Source organism: Oncorhynchus keta, chromosome 5 (assembly GCF_023373465.1).
Source record: "Oncorhynchus keta strain PuntledgeMale-10-30-2019 chromosome 5, Oket_V2, whole genome shotgun sequence".
Taxonomy (NCBI): domain Eukaryota; kingdom Metazoa; phylum Chordata; class Actinopteri; order Salmoniformes; family Salmonidae; genus Oncorhynchus; species Oncorhynchus keta.
In genome coordinates, this window is record NC_068425.1 from 1,243,997 (window position 1) to 1,263,753 (window position 19,757).

The following is a 19,757-nucleotide window of genomic DNA, read 5'->3' on the forward strand; positions in this document are numbered from 1 at the left end:
TTTTTTTTTTTATATCTACCAGCTACTCAGATTTCTTTCAAAAATTACACAGAAATTATCAAATAAAACCGATAAGCATGCTTTGATGTTTCTAAAACAAATGTATTACTATTAACTAGCCAAGACACACGAGGACAAAGTCTCACTTGAGTAGACTTTAGACCTACCTTGATGCCTGTGCGCAGCTGTGCTGTACAGGATTCGTAGTTCTTTAACTTTGTGCGATTAATTTACCAGCTAAGTAACAAAACGGCAGAAATACCTTGAAACCAGCTACTGCAGCATTTACACTATTTATATATGTATTTAAATATATATACACACACACACACACACACATACTAGAGGTCGAACCGATTATGATTTTTCAACGCCGATACCGATTTTATTGGAGGGCCAGAAAAGCCGATACCGATTAATCGGCCAATTAAAATTATATATTATTTATTTGTAATAATGACAATTAAAACCATACTGAATTAACACTTATTTGAACTTAATATAATACATCAATAAAATCAATTTAGTAAACAAAGTGGAGAATAACGTAAACGTGCAGTATGTGCTATGTAAGAAAGCTAACGTTTCAGTTCCTTGCTCAGAACATATGAAAGCTGGTGGTTCCCTTTTAACATGACTGCTGACAAAACGCACGAAAGTGCTTTTTGAATGAATGTTTACGCGCCTGCTTCTGCCTACCACTGCTCAGTCAGATACTTAGATGCTTGTATGCTCAGTCAGAATATATGCAACGCAGGATACGCTAGATAATATCTAGTAATATCATCAACCATGTGTAGTTAACTAGTGATTATGATTGGGGTGGCAGGGTAGCCTAGTGGTTAGAGCGTTGGACTAGTAACCGAGCTGACAAGGTATTTACTTGAGGCTAAGTAGATTTTATTGATGTATTATAAACCCCGAGCTGACAAGGTACAAATCTGTCGTTCTGCCCCTGAACAGGCAGTTAACCCACTGTTCCTAGGCCGTCATTGAAAATAAGAATTTGTTCTTAACTGACTTGCCTAGTTAAATAAAGATGAAATAAAGGTGTAAAAAAAAAAAAGTCAAATCAGCGCCCAAAAATACAGATTTACGATTGTTATGAAAACTTGAAATCGGCCCTAATTAATCGGCCATTCAGATTAATCGGTCGACCTCTAATATATAATTATAATCTTCAGAAATGCAATGGAACGCAGCTACCTCTGATGGGAGCACGTCTGACTGAGCTGATGGCCTTCTGGCAGACCCCTTACTCAATCAGCTCTTATTCTCTCCTCCTTCACAGTAGAAGTGTGGGGCGATTATGGTTTTTCAACGCCGATACCGATTAATCGGCCAATTAAAATTATATATTATTTATTTGTAATAATGACAATTAAAACAATATTGAATTAACACTTATTTGAACTTAATATAATACATCAATAAAATCAATTTAGTGTGGTTAGAGCGTTGGATTCGTAACCGGAAGGTTGCAAGTTCAAACCCCCGAGCTGACAAGGTACAAATCTGTCGTTCTGCCCCTGAACAGGCAGTTAACCCACTGTTCCGAGGCTGTCATTGAAAATAAGAATTTGTTCTTAACTGACTTGCCTAGTTAAATAAAGGTTAAAAAAATAAAAAGTCTGAAACAAGGTTCTAAATACTGTTGACATCTAGTGGAAGCCTTAGGAAGTGCAATCGGACAAAATGTACACTATCTTGGATAGGCAAAGAGTTGAAAAACTACAAACCTCAGATTTCCCAATTCCTGGTTGAATTTTTTTCTCAGGTTTTTGCCTGGCATATGAGTTCTGTTTTGCTCACAGACATCATTCAAACTGTTTTAGAAACTTCAGAGTGTTTTCTATCTAAATCTACTAATAATATGCATATCTTATCTTGCATATCTTCTGGGCCTGAGTAGCAGGCAGTTTACTCTGGGCACCTTATTCATCCAAGCTACTCAATACTGCCCCCAGCCATTAGAAGTTAACTCAATCATCGGTGTGACCGCTCTAGGTCGTGGTTGTTATCGTTTGGGACTGCACTGGTTATGGATCGCATAGATTAGTAGCAACATTGTTGCTAAGCTTTGACATACAAACCATCAGACGGTTCAACTGCAAGCCTGAAGTCAACAGCTAAGATCTCTCCTGCTCTCACTTTCTCTTACCTCTATTGTTCCATTGCTTTACACTGCAGCAGACTTTCTATTTTTCCCCATGCGCTTCCCGTTGATGTTCATTGTCGGACTATTATTGCCATGCCAGAAGTACTTGGGTTGACATTTTAGTTAAAGGGGAGGTTGCTTGCAAGTCTGTGTATTGTTATTTGAACTGTATTGAAGTGGTGTGGTTACTGATGATATGTGGCCGAGAAGATTTTGGACATTTTAAGGCCTTTGTTTTGTAAATGAACACACCCACATTCATAGCCTCTGCACTCATCCACTGGGAAGTAATAGAGATTATTGCAAATCCTCAAATGTTGATGACTGGGTTCTTTCTTGTAAATTGTTTCTATTAAGTTGCTGTTCAATTGCTCTGCTATTATTATTATTATTATTATTATTATTATTATTATTGTTGTATGAGGTATTATTGGTGGGGTTACCCCTGTGCTGTGACATGGGTTTCTATTGTGTGTCTTAGCCAGTGAAGAGTAAAGATATCTGCAAACAGGCTACACTCTAGGCAGTCTCTTCTGCTGATGTGTATGGGTCTGGTAGTGGTACTTTCTCGATCCTACTCTTTTCCTTTCAGAAGGATTAATACCCGCCTGGTGCCCAAACAAAATCATTATCTTTACACGTCTCTAACAATACCGCTACAACCTCACAAATGCTCTTGTGGAAGAAAGTCCCCTCGGCAATGTTCCAATATCTAGTGGAAAACCTTCCCAGAAGAATGGAGGTTGTTATAGTCGCAAAGGGGGTACCAACTCCATATTAATGCCCATGAATTAGGAATGATATGTTTGACGAGCAGGTGTTCACATGCTTTGGTCATGTAGAGTATATTGCAATAAATGTGATCATACTTGGTTATTTCATTAACAAATGTGAGAGAAATTCTCGCACTGTGGAGCCCTGTCCACCCACCAACATGGCTGGTGAAATAGACCTCTTACCCGCCAATGCCAAAATCTACTCTAATTTGGCAGGTGGTGGGTGTTCGTTTAGGCCCTGGTCATGTTTTATTTTTCTCTTGTTTTTCACCTTTTTAGTCCATCTTCTATTTTAAGGCCCATCTAGGCCAGGCCCCACTGATGCTGGAAATTAGTGTACTCAGACTCTTGACAATTTAACGGGGGATGATTTTATGTTTTTCCATCCAGGTGCCATTGACCTGGCAGCCAAGTCAGCAGGCATCATCCCAGGCAGCCCCTGTCGAGAGCTGGAGGCCCCCAGTCCAGACGGAAGGCCCATCTCAACCTCTCACCCTGGAGTGGTGTATGCTGGTCCTCCCCAGCCACAGCTCCTCCAGCAGGCCTCTGAGGTGAGTGGAACGCTGAAAGAAGGGAAAGAAAAACGGTCATATGGAGAGATCTAAAAGACAATGTACCCTATCTCTACCTGGGTCGTGTTCAAAAGGCCGGACACTGTTTTGTACAAGGGAGGTGCTACAGGAACCTGTCCAATAAGAGCACAGATTTTTCATATATTTTTTACACATGAATTCTAACCCTGTATCATTCTTTCCCTAACCCTCCACCAGGTTTCGCTGCAGAACGGCCTCCCCCCTCCGTCTCCAGGAGTAGCAGGTGACTCGCTCCTCTCCCCGCCCAGCGTGGCTTCTCTGCTGGATATCTCTCTCCCGGGACCCCCAGAGGAAGCGATGGCTCCTGGAGGGCCACAAACACACATCAGTGACTCAATCATTGAGCTGGCCATCAACTCGGCACACTACGGTAAGTGAAGGGGGCGTTGTTAGAGGTGCGTGTGCTTCTAAAATAAGATTTTGTACTGTTTCTGTAGTGTAGCCTGATCTGTTTACATCTCTCTCGTGCTGTCGCTCTCTCTCAGGTGATGAGGCATCCCTCTCTCCTGCCAAGCTGAATGGTAGTGAGTGCTCTAAGCTCCTACCCTGTACCTCAGTCAGCCCCTCCAGAGGCTGGATCCCTTCCCCCAGCCACGACCCTCAGTGGTACCCCAACGACTCCACTGACTCTTCATTTGGCTGCCTGCTTTGTAAGACGGACACACATACTTTTATATGTACAGTGGGGCAAAAAAGTATTTAGTCAGCCATCAGTGCAAGTTCTCCCACTTAAAAAGATGAGCGAGAAAATCACCTTGTAAAAAATCACAGAAAATCACATTGTAGGATTTTTTATGAATTTATTTGCAAATTATGGTGGAAAATAAGTATTTGGTCACCTACAAACAAGCAAGATTTCTGGCTCTCACAGACTTGTAACTTCTTCTTTAACCTCTTGCTCCTACCTGGCACGCAGGCGTCCCATCTAGACATCTGGAAATGCAAATGCGCTACGCTAAATGCTAATAGTACTAGTTAAAATTCAAACGTTCATTAAAATACACATGCAGGGTATTGAATTAAAGCTACACTTGTTGTGAATCCAGGCAACAAGTCAGATTTTTAAAATGCTTTTCGGCGAAAGCATGAGAAGCTATTATCTGATAGCATGTAACACCCCAAAAGACCCGCAGGGGACGTAAACAAAATAATTAGCATAGTCGTCGCTACACAAACCGCACAAATAAAATATAAAACATTCATTACCTTTGACCATCTTCTTTGTTGGCACTCCTAGATGTCCCATAATCACTATTGGGTCTTTTTTTCCGATTAAATCGGTCCTTATATAGGCTAGATATCGATCTATGAAGACTGTGTGATAAACGGGAAAAAATAGCGTCTTGTAACGTCATTTTTTTCAATTAAAAAAGTTGACGATAAACTTTCACAAAACACTTTGAAATACTTTTGTAATGCAACTTTAGGTATTATTAAATGTTAATAAGCGATCAAATTGATCACGAGGCGAAGTATATTCTTTAGCTGTCCGTCTGGAAATAATGTCCGGGTAATTCTCAACCAAAATATCCGGTCGGAGACCGGAAGAAATGCGTTGCCTTGCATCTGTTTGACCAAGAAACAAAGCCTAGGCAAATGACAAGACTCTTGACAACGTGTGGAAGCTGTAGGTATTGCAACCTCAGCCCCATTCAATGTGGTTCACCTTTATCAATGGGTTCAAGTCGCGCATGGATATATTTTCCCATTTTCAGTGATCAGATTTTCCTGCGCTTTTCGATGAAACGCACGTTCTGTTATAGTCACAGCCGTGATTTAACCAGTTTTATAAACGTCTGAGTGTTTTCTATCCACACATACTAATCATATGTATATACTATATTCCTGGCATGAGTAGCAGGGCGCTGAAATGTTGCGCGATTTTTAACAGAATGTTCGAAAAAGTAGGGGGTAGGATTAACAGGTTAAGAGGCTCCTCTGTCCTCCACTCGTTACCTGTATTAATGGCACCTGTTTGAACTTGTTATCAGTATAAAAGACACCTGTCCACAACCTCAAACAGTCACACTCCAAACTCCACTATGGCCAAGACCAAAGAGCTGTCAAAGGACACCAGAAACAAAATTGTAGACCTGCACCAGGCTGGGAAGACTGAATCTGCAATAGGTAAGCAGCTTGGTTTGAAGAAATCAACTGTGGGAGCAATTAGGAAAGGGAAGACCTACAAGACTACTGATAATCTCCCTCGATCTGGGGCTCCACGCAAGATCTCACCCCGTGGGGTCAAAATGATCACAAGAACGGTGAGCAAAAATCTCAGAACCACACGGGGGGGACTTAGTGAATGACCTGCAAAGAGCTGGGACCAAAGTAACAAAGCCTACCATCAGTAACACACTACGCCGCCAGGGACTCAAATCCTGCAGTGCCAGACGTGTCCCTCTGCTTAAGCCAGTACATGTCCAGGCCCGTCTGAAGTTTGCTAGAGAGCATTTGGATGATCCAGAAGAAGATTGGGAGAATGTCATATGGTTAGATGAAACCAAAATATTACTTTTTGGTAAAAACTCAACTCGTCGTGTTTGGAGGACAAAGAATGCTGAGTTGCATCCAAAGAACACCATACCTACTGTGAAGCATGGGGGGTGGGAACATCATGCTTTGGGGCTGTTTTTCTGCAAAGGGACCAGGACAACTGATCCGTGTAAAGGAAAGAATGAATGGGGCCATGTATCATGAGATTTTGAGTGAAAACCTCCTTCCATCAGCAAGGGCATTGAAGATGAAACTGGCTGGGTCTTTCAGCATGACAATGATCCCAAACACACCGCCCGGGCAACGAAGGAGTGGCTTTGTAAGAAGCATTTAAATGTCCTGGAGTGGCCTAGCCAGTCTCCAGATCTCAACCCCATAGAAAATCTTTGGAGGGAGTTGAATGTCCGTGTTGCCCAGCAACAGCCCCAAAACATCACTGCTCTAGAGGAGATCTGCATGGAGGAATGGGCCAAAATACCAGCAACAGTGTGTGAAAACCTTGTGAAGACTTACAGAAAACGTTTGACCTCTGTCATTGCCAACAAAGGGTATATAACAAAGTATTGAGAAACTTTAGTTATTGACCAAATACTTATTTTCCACCATAATTTGCAAATAAATTCATTAAAAATCCTACGATATGATTTTCTGGATTTTGTTTTTCCTCATTTTGTCTGTCATAGTTGAAGTGTACCTATGATGAAAATTACAGCCCTCTCTCATCTTTTTCAGTGGGAGAACTTATACAATTGGTGGCTGATTTAATGTTTTTTTGCCCCACTGTGTGTATGTATGTATATGTACAGTTGTGTTTATTTATATGAATGTACAGTTGAAGTCGGAAGTTTACATACTGTTGGAGGCATTAAAACTAGTTTTTCAACTACTCCACACATTTCTTGATAACAAACTATAGTTTTGGCAAGTCGGTTAGGACATCTGCTCGGTGCATGACACAAGTAATTTTCACAACAATTGTTTACAGACAAATAATTTCACTTATAATTCACTGTATCACAATTCCAGTGGGTTAGAAGTTTACATATACTAAAAAACAGCTTGAACATTACAGAAAATTATGTCATGGCTTTAGAAGCTTCTGATAGGCTAATTGACATTTGAGTCAATTGGAGGTATACCTGTGGATGTATTTCAAAGTCTACCTTCATGCCTCTGCTTGACATCATGGGAAAATCAAAATAAATCAGTCAAGACCTCAGAAAAACAATTGTAGACCTCTACAAGTCTGGTTCATCTTTGGGAGCAATTTCCAGACTCCTGAAGGTACCTTGTTCATCTGTACAAACAACAATATGCAAGTATAAACACCATGGGATCACGCAGCCATCATACCGCTCAGGAAGGAGACACGTTCCGTCTCCTAGAGATGAATGTACTTTGGTGCGAAAAGTGCAAATCAATCGCAGAACAGCAAAGGACCTAGTGTGGTTGGACCATTTCAGTTTGTCCATGATGTGTACGCCGAGGAACTTAACTTTCCACCTTCTCCACTACTGTCCTGTCAATGTGGATAGGGGGTTGCTCCCTCTGCTGTTTCCTGAACTCCACGATCATCTCCTTTGTTTTGGTGATGTTGAGTGTGAGGTTGTTTTCCTGACGCCACACTCCGAGGGCCATCACCCCTCCCTGTAGGCCGTCTCGTTGTTGTTGGTAATCTAGCCTACCACTGTAGTGTCGTCTGCACACTTGATGATTGAGTTGGAGGTGTGCATGGCCACGCAGTCATGGGTGAATAGGGAGTACAGGAGCGGGCTGAGAACGCACCCTTTTGGGGGTCCCCAGTGTTGAGGATCAGGGGGGTGTAGATGTTGTTTCCTACCCTCACCACCTGGGTGTGGCCCGTCAAAGTCCAGGACCCAGTTGCACAGGGCGGGTTGAGACCCAGGGTGTCAAGTATAATGACAAGTTTGGAGGGCACTAAATGCTGAGCTGTAGTCGATGAACAGCATTCTTACATAGGTATTCCTCTTGTCCAGATGGGTTCGGGCAGTGTGATTACGTTGTCTGAACCTATTGGGGCGTTAAGTAAATTGGAGTGGGTCTAGGGTGTCGGGTAGGGTGGAGGTGATATGATCCTTGACTAGTTTCTCAAATCACGGGGGCAGTAGTCGTTTAGCCTTGCTTTCTTGGGAACAGGAACAATGGTGCCCCTCTTGAAGCATGTGGGACCAGCAGACTGGGATATGGATTGATTGAATATGTCCGTAAACACACCAGCCAGCTGGTCTGTGCATGCTCTGTGGATATAGCTAGGGATGCCGTCTGGGCTGGTTGCCCTGCGAGGGTTAACACGTTTAAATGTTTTACTCATGTTGGCTCTGGTGAAGGAGAGTACGCAGGTTTTGGTTATGGGCCGTGTCGGTGGCACTGTATTGTCCTCAAAGCGAGTGAAGAAGTTGTTTAGTTTGTCTGGGAGCAAGACATCGGGGTCCGCGACGGGGCTGGTTTTCGTTTTGTAGTCCGTGATTGACTGTAGACCTTGCCACATTCCTCTCGTCTGAGCCGTTGAATTGCGACTACTTTGTCTCTATACTGACGCTTAGCTTGTTTGATTGCCTTGCAGAGGGAATAGCTACACTGTTTGTTTTCGGTCATGTTTCCAGTCATCTTGCCCTGATTTAAAAGCAGTGGATCGCTCTTTCAATTTTGTGCGAATGCTGCCATCAATCCACGGTTTCCGGTTGGGGAAGGTTTTAATAGTTGCTGTTGGTACAACCTCACCGATGCACTTGCTCGTAAACTCGATCACCGAATCAGTGTATACATCGTTGTTCGACGCTATGCAGCCTCAGGATAGGTGGTTTCCAGTTTACATAAGAGTCCAATGTTCTTTCTGGGCCGTCGAGGTGTCTGCTTGGGGGGAGATGTACAGGACTGTGATAATAATCGGAGAGAATAATCTTGGTAGATAATGCGGTCGGCATTTGATTGTAAGGAAATACTAATTGAGTTTATGTAAACTTCTGACCCACTGGGAATGTGATGAAATAAATAAGTTGAAATAAATAATTCTCTCTACTATTATGCTGACATTTCACATTCTTAAAATGAAGTGGTGATCCCAACTGACCTCAGACAGACATTTTTTACTAGGATTAAATTTCAGGAATTGTGAAAAACTGAGTTTAAATGTATTTGGCTGGTGTATGTATAAACTTTCGACTTCAACTTCATGAATCCAAACACACGTATATATGCTTACGCAGCCATTATCACCAGTCTCTGGCAATGATGATTTTCTATTGAACTGAACCTGATGATGAAGCCAATTGAAGCAGGATTACTCTGAGCCCAGAAGCATTAGCTCAACTGTGATTGTCTTGAATTGTGTTGTCTCAATTTCAAACTATTTTAACTCATTTACCCCCCCCCCCAACAGCGAGCCTGGTGTCTCCTGATAAGGGCAGACGAAGCTCCCTGACTCCCTCTGGCCCCTCCAGTGGAACAGCCCTCCTCGGACCCAGATTTATGGACTGCAACTCCCATGATTCCTTTCAGTCCCGCGGCCTGCCAGACGTAAGACCACCCCAGTAGGAAGCATATTACTACATCCCTCCCTTGCACGATTTTAACCTTTTTGTTTCTTTACAGTTTAAATCAAATGTATTTGTCACATGCGCCAAATACAACAGGAGTCCTTATTGTGAAATGCTTACTTACAAGCCCTTAACCAACACTTGTTTTAAGAAAAATATTTACTAAAGTAAAACAATAAAAGAACAATAAAATAACAAGAATGAGGCTTTATACAAGGGGTACCAAGTCAACGTGAGGGGGTACAGGTTAGTCAAAGACACACCTACTCAGGACACACCTACTCATTCCAGGGTTTTTCTTTATTTTTACTATTTTCTACATTGTAGAATAATAGTGAAGACATCAACTTGATATAACACATATTGAATCATGTAGAAACGAAAAAAGTATTAAACAAATCAAAATATATTTCAGGTTCTTCAAATAGCCACCCTTTACCTTGATGACAGCTTTGAACTCTCTTGGCATTCTTTCAACCAGCTTCACCTGGAATGCTTTTCCAACCATCTTGAAGGAGTTCCCACATGCTGAACACTTGTTGGCTGCTTTTCCTTCACTCTGCGGTCCAACTCATCCCAAATCATCTCCGTTGCGTTGAGGTCCGGTGATTGTGGTGGCCAGGTCATCTGATGCAGGACTCCATCACTCTCCTTGGTCAAATAGCCCTTACACAGCCTGGAGGTGTGTTGCGTCAGTGTCCTGTTGAAAAACAAATGATAGTCCCACTAAGCGCAAACCAGTTAACCACACCTGTTAATTGAAATGCATTCCAGGTAACTACCTCATAAAGCTGGTTGAGAGAATGCCAAGAGTGTGCAAAGCTGTCATCACACAAAGGGTGTCTGTTTTTGAAGAATCTCAAATATAAAATGTGTTTTGATTTGTTATCACTTTGGGTTATTACATGATTCCATATGTGTCATCGTTTTGATGTATTCACTATTATTCTACAATGTAGAAAAGAGTAAAAAATAAAAAATAACCCTGGAATGAGTAGGCGTGTCCAAACCTTTGACTGGTGCTGTACATGTAGGTAGGGGTAAAGTGACTAGTTAATAGATCATAAATATAGAGTAGTGGCAACATTATTTTTTTTTTTTCAAAAGTGGGGTCAATGCAAATAGTCCAGGAAACCATTTGAGTAGCTGTTCAGTAGTCTTAACAGCTTCTACCCCCAAGCCATAAGGAGCTTTTTGGACCCAGACTTGGTGCTCCGGTACCGCTTGCCATACAGGAGAAGAGAGAACAGTCTGACTTGGCAATTTTTATGGCTGTCCTCTGACACCTCCTGGTATAGAGTTCCTAGATGACAGGAAACTTTGCCCCAGAGATGTATTGGGTCGTACGCACTACCCTTTGTAGCACCTTGCGGTCAGAGGCCGAGCACTTACTGGGGATGCAACCGGTCTCACTCAATTGAGGTCATTGCCATGATATATGGGCAAAAAAACTAGGCCTTAATTTGACCAAATCTTGCAATTTTAGATAAACACTTGGGTGAACTTTTGGAATCATGGAAATAGAATGTTTATTCTAATTCTATAGTTAGAATATAAATAATAGGGGGCACTTTGAATGCAGTGTTTCACATGACAACAAATGAAAATGCCATGGACGAGTTAATGTGACAGGGTAGGATCCGAAGTGATGTTCCGTGGACCCTATAATCTTTGGCTACATTTAATCTTTATTCATGCTTCGCCTATTCCTCATTGATTTATAAGATACTGTTACACAAACAACATACTGATTTAGGTCTCCACCAACACTGGTATCAGGCTGTATTAGCCAGCTACATTTGCTCTGACTAGCCAGCTAGCCAACTAACTAGCGATTAGCATTAGTGGCTAACACAAACTAATATTGGAATTATAGAACACTTGTGGATTTATATTAAGATTAAATTGAAAACAACATTGTTGCATGTGCTGCATTGACCATGAAGACTGAACGAATGTGTCTCGTTCTCAAGCGACAACAAATGCGCTCTTTGAGTGACGGGTTGGGACTAGGTCTGTGTGGAAAGCGGCATGGAAAGAGAGCGGAGAGGGATGACTCAAGTTGTGGCATAAACCTATACAAATGGACGTTACACACGCCGTATCACATTTAACAAACCAAACAATCAAATACCGTTATAGACGGTAAAGTAAAAACCCAAACCGGTCTGTGCATCAATAACGGTATATAGAAAAATACAGTATACTGACCAGCCCTAGTTTGGACCATGATAGTTTTGTTGGTGATGTGGACAGAAGCTCTCAACCTGCTCCACTACAGCCCCATTGATGAGAATGGGGGCATGCTCGGCCTCCTTTTCCTGTAGTCCATGATCATCTCCTTTTGTTTTGATCACGTTGAGGGAGAGGTTTTTGCCACACTACCAGGTCTCTGACCGCCTCCCTATAGGCTGTTTCATTATTGTCGGTGATCAGGCAAGCTTAATGATGGTGTTGGAGTTGTGCTTGGCTATAGGACTATTTCTCTCTACCATTTGTATTTCATATACCTTTGACTATTGGATGTTCTTATAGGCACTTTAGTATTGCCAGTGTAACAGTATAGCTTCCGTCCCTTTCCTCGCTCCTACCTGGGCTCGAACCAGGAACACATCGACAACAGCCACACTCGAAGCAGCGTTACCCATGCAGAACAAAGGGAATAACCACTCCAAGTCTCAGAGCGAGTAACATTTGAAAAGCTATTAGCGTGCACCCTGCTAACTAGCTAGCCATTTCACATTGGTTTACACCAGCCTAATCTCGGGAGTTGATGGGCTTGAAGTCATGAACAGTGCAATGCTAGAAGCACAGCAAAGAGCTGCTGGCAAAACGCACAAAAGTGCTGTTTGAATGAATGCTTACGAACCTGCTGGTGCCTACCATCGCTCAGTCAGACTGCTCTATCAAATTATAGACTTAGTTATAACATAATAACACACAGAAATACGAGCCTTAGGTCATTAATATGGTAGAATCCGGAAACTATCATCTCGAAAACAAGACGTTTATTTTTTCAATTAAATACGGAACCGTTCCGTATTTTATCTAATATTTCTGTTACCTTGCAAAACATTCAATGTTATGTCATAATTACGTACAATTCTGGTAAATTAGGCGGCCCAAACTGTTGCATATACCCTGACTCTGCGTGCAATGAACGCAAGAGAAGTGACACAATTTCACCTGGTTAATATTGCCTCCAAACCTGGATTTCTTTTAGCTAAATATGCAGGTTAAAAAATATATACTTCTGTGTATTGATTTTAAGAAAGGCATTGATGTTTATGGTTAGGTACACATTGGAGCAAGACAGTCCTTTTTTGTGAATACGCACCGCATCGATTATATGCAACGAAGGACACGCTAGATACCATGTGTAGTTAACTAGTGATTATGATTGTTTTTTATAACATAAGTTTAATGCTAGCTAGAAACTTACCTTGGCTTACTACATTCACATAACAGGCAGGCTCCTCGTGGAGTGCAATGAGGCAGGTGGTTAGCGTGTTGGACTAGTTAACTGTCAGGTTGCAAGATTGAATCCCCGAGCTGACAAGGTAAAAATCTGTCGTTCTGACCCTGAAAGGGGCAGTTAACCCACCGTTACTAGACCGTCATTGAAAATAAGAATGTGTTATTAACTGACTTGCCTAGTTAAATAAAGGTGTAAAAAAAAAAAAAATTGTTTTGAAAACTTGAAATCGGCCCTAATTAATTGGTCGTTCCGATGAACCGGCCGACCTCTAGTTTAGTCCCAGGGTCCTTAGCTTATTGATGAGCTTTGAGGGCACTATGATGTTGAACGCTGAGCTGCAGTCAATGGAACAGCGTTCTCTGTTGTGAGCCATGACCAGCCTTTCATAGCATTTCATGGCTACTGACATGAGTGCTACGGGTCAGTAGTCATTTAGGCAGGTTACCTTGGTGTTCTTGGGCACAGGGACTGCTTGAAACACAGGTTGAAAATGTCAGTGAAGACACTTGCCAGTTGGTCAGCGCATGCTCGGAGTACACATCCTGGCAAGCCGTCTGGCCTTGCGAATGTTGACCTGTTTAAAGGTCTTACTCACATCGGCTATGGCGAGTGTGATCAGTCGTCCGGAACAGCGGGTGCTCTCATGCATGTTTCAGTGTTTGTTGCTTGCCTCAAAGAATGCAAGTCACTTATCTCGTCTGGAAGGCTTGTCACTGGGCATCTTGTTTAGAGTTTGAATCCATTATATTGTTGTATTTTTTTTTTTTTTATAACAACAAATGTTGTCCCTTGTCAATACTTTGGAAGCATGTTCTTCAGCCATTCAGTGACTATCTAATATGTGGTTATCTTCATCCCTGCAGGTCGACACCCAGCTGGCCTGCATGATGAGTGAGAGCAGCGTGGATTACATCGCCCGCTTCAACGATTTGGCACAGGAGCTGGCTGTCACAGAGCCGCACCTCACACCCTCATAAATTTGAAATAATCTGGGGCAGGGTTTAGGATCTGTCTGTCACAGAGTTGCCCCTCCCACTCCTTCAGAAGTGCAAGGATTTTGGGGGTGGAGAGACACTCCTTCACCTATATAGTTTGTGAAAGAAAGTGCAATAACCAAGACCATTGGCCTGAACAGAAGAAGCACTCAGATTGACCTTGGCACAGTCCAACTGGAACAGGTTTAAACTCTTTGATTGTTTCTAATGGGTTCCGAAATGGTTTCTTCTGGTTCTGAAGGCCTGTGTGACCGGTTTTAACTGGTTCTGATTGGTTTGGAATCGATTTCAACTGATTCTGATGGGTTCCATCTGGCTTGTTTGTTTGGACCATTCTGTCTGTTCTGCCTAGCGAGCCACCCTTTAAAAAAATAAAAAAATAAATAAAAAAAACTTCAAATATGAATCCCGTTTACAAAACACAACCTCATGTAAAGAAAAAAACAATGCCATATATGAACAAAAGACGGGGTCTGTCCTTGTCCTCTTGTCTCTCTCTTCCCTCTGAGAAGTATCAAACTGAAGACATTTGAATGCAAAATGTAAATTTCAGACTAACTTGAAAATAACTACTGATGAACTTCTGAACTGCTGGTAGCGTGTCCTTCTCCGTCTTGTCAGTTTAATACGTCCACGTGAACTAACACCACTTAATAATTTAATCTGTTGAAACTGAACAAGCCATATGAGTGGAACTGATATGAATTTGTATCCCAGGCCAAGCATTCGTGTCCCTCCCGCCATATCAATGCAAAAAAGTTTGACACTCCACTTGAACATCTACTCTAACTCACCCTGTGTTTTCTTCTCAACCAATGCTTTGAAACTTCCTAAAAGCTCATTTCAGTTTTCTGTAGCAAAATATTTTGTAACTTTGTGCCCTACTGAATGCAACCCTTGTGTGCTTTTGTTTAACACCACACGGCACTCTATCCTATGATTCCTGGTTGGTTGTCAGTCGAGGGGTGTGTTTGAGGTCCCCAGCTGACTAAAGGATCAATCATATTATGAGGGTTTTTAGACACAAATATGGTCACGCTCCAGGATGACTAAATTGGAGATGTTGCATTGCATCAACCAATGTTTGTATCATCAACTATGCAGTCCGGCATCAGATTACTACGCACGAGTTCCTGCCTGACTACATTGCAGCAAATGCCAGAAATTATGAAGCTTGTTTCCAGGACTATCTGTCCAAAATGGCACCCTATTTCCTATATAGTGCGCTGCTTTTGACCAGAGCCTATAGGGCCCATGTCAAAATGAGTATGCTATGTAGGGAATAGGTTGCCAATTCGGACACACCCAATGCCTAGATGTCAGCTAAGCATTTTGATATGAGTAATCACATTGACTCAATGTTCAAATACTAAATGTCATATTTTTATTTTTTAACACACTAAAATAAATGTTCAAGCTACAAATGTGGATTATGTCTAAAGACTTCTGTAGCAGATGTCTTTTAAAATTGGGGCATGGAGTCCTTTCTCTTTGTGTAACTTTAATCTATAACAATTCCAGTATTCACTGCGCTTTTGTAACATAATACTGTAAATTATTCTTATTTGGACTATTTATTGTAAACCGGTTGAGAAACAATTGTTTTAAAATGAGCTATGTAATATTTTTGCATTGTAATTTCAGAAAAATACCATAATATATCAGCAGTAATATTGGAGTGTTTAACAATGTTTAATAAAAAATGTAAAATATTGGGCCCATACAAAATTGGTCGTCATTAGTTGCTTTAGCCACAAAGTCAGAGTTTGTGTGATATTGTGCGTTTTATGGTTCGTGGGCAATGACCAATCAGATGAGGTGGTGTGTGCGTATGCCAACCGGCTTGCGGGGGAGACGAGAGCCATGCATTTATTTTATCTAGTGTTCCATCAATGATTCCGTTTTTTTTATTTTTATTAGCTATAATTAAAACCAACAAAATGAAAAGGGTAATCAGATGTCTTATTCAAAGTCCGCTTGCAAACGTATGTTTTCTCGTACGCCTGGTTACTTTTCTTAACCCAAAATAGGTTTACTTCAATATCTGTATTTTTAAAATGGCATGTAGACAAAACAAATTGACATCTTGATTTTAGATATGTTAGTCACTTAACGTTGCCTTGCAGTCCACTTTTTTGGTATGTTGTACCAGTTTCCATTTGTATAAAGGCATGGAATATGGCAAAACACTTTAATAATTAGACTTACATGGCACTTTTCTAGACACCAAAGCTCTTTACAGTGTAAGGGGTACGGCGGAGCTCAGGTCCTCACTAGTATATACAACCTTATGTTATACGAGGGAAATTGTATTTACGTAGCTAGGGCTGATGGTGAGGACTTTTGAAGAGCAGAATCAACAACCTCTGCATAATCGAGAATGTGTTTAGTTCACAGTTAACAATAGCTATTGGAAAAGAACAAGTGGTCTGGCTTTGGCCCTAAGTGAGAGCAGGTCCGCCGGAGCCAGTGAGACAGATGCCGGTCTGCATAGCTGAAAACAAACAAATCTGAGCCTTTTGGGTGACACACTGGGGTAAATGCTGTATGGGAATGTGCAATTACAAAAATAATAGTAATTATTAGCCCATGCATGCTCTTCAGAGGACAAATGTTTTTTTTTACTCAACTGAGTTCTTTTCATTCCAAAGGCTGTGTCTGAAGGTCAACAGATGAGCCTCTCGCTCTTTTCTATTCCATCAGTGTCACTCAGAGGTGTGGTTATTTCACAAGCAGAATCAATGGCAGAAATTGCCCTGACATTACCTAGTTGCTAAAACACGGTAAGTTGTTTATATTCACTTAGCTTCCACATGGGTGAGACATTCTACACATACAGTGCATTTGGAAAGTATTCAGACCCCTTCCCTTTTCCATATTTTGTTACACTACAGCCTTATTCTAACGTGTATTAAATTGTTTTTTTTAGCTCAACCTACACAATACCCCATAGTGACAAAGCAAAAACAGGTTTAGACATTTTTGCAAATTTATTACAAATTATGTAACCATTCACACCCTTAGCTATGAGACTCAATTGAGCTCAGGTGCATCCTGTTTCAATTGATCACCCTTAAGATGTTTCTACAACTTGATTGGAGTCCAGCTGTGGTAAATTCAATTGATTGGAAATTATTTGGAAAGGCACGCACCTGTCTATACAAGGTCCCACAGTTGACAATGCATGTCAGAGCAAAAACCAAGCCATGAGGTCAAAGGAATTGTCTGTAGAGCTCCGAGACAGGATTGTGTCAAGGCACAGAGAGGTGACCAAGAACCCAAGGGTCACTGACAGAGCTCCAGAGTTCCTCCTCTCCTTTTGGAAGGTTCTCCCTTCTCTGCTGCACTCCACCAATAATGCCCTCATGGTAGAGTGGCCAGAAAAAAGCCACTACTCAGTAAAAGGCACATGATAGCCCGCTTGGAGTTTGCCAAAGGGCATCTAAAGGGCTCTGTCTATGAGAAACAAAATTCTCTGGCCTGCGAAACCAAGATTGAACTCTGGCCTGAATGCCAAGTGTCACTTTCTGGAGGAAACCTTGCATCATCCCCACGGTGAATCGTGGTGGCAGCATCCTGCTGTGGGGATGTTTTTCAGCAGCAGGGACTGGGAGACTAGTCAGAATCGAGGAATAGATGAACGGCGCAAAGAACAGAGATCCTTGATGAAAACTTGTTCAGGACCTCAGACTGGGGTGAAGGTTCACCTTCCAACAGGTCAAGTCTCTGAATGTCCTTGAGTGGCCCGGACTTGAACCCAATCGACCACCTCTGGAGAGACCTGAAAAAAGCTGTGCAGCGACGCTCCCAATCCAACTTGACAGACCTTCAGAGGCTCTGCAGAGAAGAATAGGAGAAGCTCCCCAAATACAGGTGTGCCATGCTTGTAGAGTCATACCCAAGACTAGGCTGTAATCGCTGCCGAAGGTGATTCAACAAAGTACTGCGTAAAGGGTCTGAATACTTAATTAAGTAAATGTGCAAATATTTCAAAACTATTTTTTCCCCTTGTCGTTATGGGGTGATGTGTGTCGATTGAGAGAAAAAAACATTCAATCCGTTTTAGAGAATGGTGATGCTGGAGAGACCGATGAGTAATAGGAAAGTCTAGTGCGGGGTGAGTTGGGCTAGCAACTCTGCGAGGCAGCAAGCCAAAAGGAACCATACCCCCAGGGCCTTCTGAGAGGGGTTTAGGTGGACGGATGCCCCTGCATAAAACTGTAGGAACAAAAGGACTACAAATCCACCAAACAAAGACGAAGTGCTGACCTGAGCCAACAAAGCAGCAGTGCACAGACTTGGTATCTGGTGAGACGCAGGAGGTTTTCAGTCCGGAAACACATCACAGTGCTGAAGACCTCTCCGCAGCTGAAAAACTTGGAGGCTGCCATGCCTTCAGAGGAGGAGGAGAAAGTCAGAGACCCCAGAGGATGTGGAACCCAGAGCAAGGAATGTCAAGTGGCCACAGATTAACAACAAAGCAGTCTGGCAACAGCTAGATGATACCATGGACAACATCTTCGAAATAACACTTTTGGGAAATGTGGAGAAGACACTCACTTCCCTGTCCAAGCTTGTGCAGTGAAAGATTTGACAATGAAGAGGCCATGAGAGCAACGGGCAACCCAACAGACAGAAAGTGGAGGTTTTAAGGCTTTGCAAAGAGCTGCAGTCACTCGTAAAGCGCTTCAGGGAGGCAGATGCCACACAACGCAAAGCGCGAAAGGACCTGCAGGACACAGAGTAACCATGAAGTCACTCCTGAATGCGGAAAGGGCAAGAACAAGGAGACGGGAGACAGCAAAGGAGAGGGCCAACCCCTTCCACTTAATTTCATTTACACTGGAAGGGGAGAGATCTGGCAGTCTTCAGGCAATTAAGGTGGACATAGAAGGGTACCTACCTCAAAGAAACATGCTCCTACGAGGGAAGGAACTAACCTTTTGGACCGTGCCTGAGAATCGACCAACCCGAGTTCCAACATGGAGGGAAGTCGTGGTGAAAAAGGCCAGAGCAAGATCGGAACCTGGTCCAAATGGATTTCCATACAATGTTTTTTAAGCCTTGAGACAATTGAGTCATGGATTGTGTATGTGTGCCATTCAGAGGGTGAATGGGCAAGACAAAAGATTTAAATGCCTTGGAACATGGTATGGTAGTAGGTGCCAGGCGCACCGGTTTGTGTCAGGAACTGCAACACTGCTGGAATTTTCATGCTCAACAGTTTCATCTATCGCCACCCAAAGGACATTCAGTCAATTTGACACAACTGTGGGAAGCATAGGCCAGCATTCCCATGGAACACTTTCCACACCTTGTAGAATCCATGCCCCGAGGAATATTGGGAATATGTTGAAAATATATGAAATTGTTGGAGTAATAATTTTTAAATGTCATTATCTCCATTGTGAATTCATGCAATTGACCACATTGGTGCATTTCTTACGATAACGATCCATATAAAGTATAGGTAATTTGTTAAATTTGAGGTAGGCCTAAGTGGGAAGGTGAAACCATTGTTGAAATACTATAAAAGCCTGAGATAATGGGAATTTTAATGAGTGATGGCTGATCTTGCTCTGTTGGAAGATTTGGCATGCGCTGCATTATACAGAGAGTGAGATAGGTGGGACTTTGTCTGCAGAAAGTACAGATTGGCTCATCAGATAACGTTTCCCAAAACCAATCGTATAGTATTTTTGTG

General features: G+C 42.1%; 1 protein-coding gene across 3 annotated transcripts in view; it reads left to right on the forward strand.

Annotated features, from left to right (window-relative positions):
• The window catches only part of cramp1 (cramped chromatin regulator homolog 1), a 48,480-nt gene extending 32,699 nt beyond the window's left edge, over positions 1 to 15,781 (forward strand). For 2 of the 3 annotated variants that reach the window (XM_052518346.1, XM_035770589.2), the window contains exons 16-20: positions 3,325 to 3,485; positions 3,705 to 3,897; positions 4,013 to 4,177; positions 9,424 to 9,560; positions 13,922 to 15,781. In XM_052518346.1, coding sequence (XP_052374306.1) covers positions 3,325 to 3,485; positions 3,705 to 3,897; positions 4,013 to 4,177; positions 9,424 to 9,560; positions 13,922 to 14,035 — 770 coding nt within the window. In that variant the 3' untranslated portion in view covers positions 14,036 to 15,781. Of the gene's footprint in view, positions 1 to 3,324; positions 3,486 to 3,704; positions 3,898 to 4,012; positions 4,178 to 9,423; positions 9,575 to 13,921 lie in introns of all 3 variants that reach the window. The other variant, XM_035770590.2, reaches the window with a different exon arrangement.
• Positions 15,782 to 19,757: the final 3,976 nt, after the last annotated feature.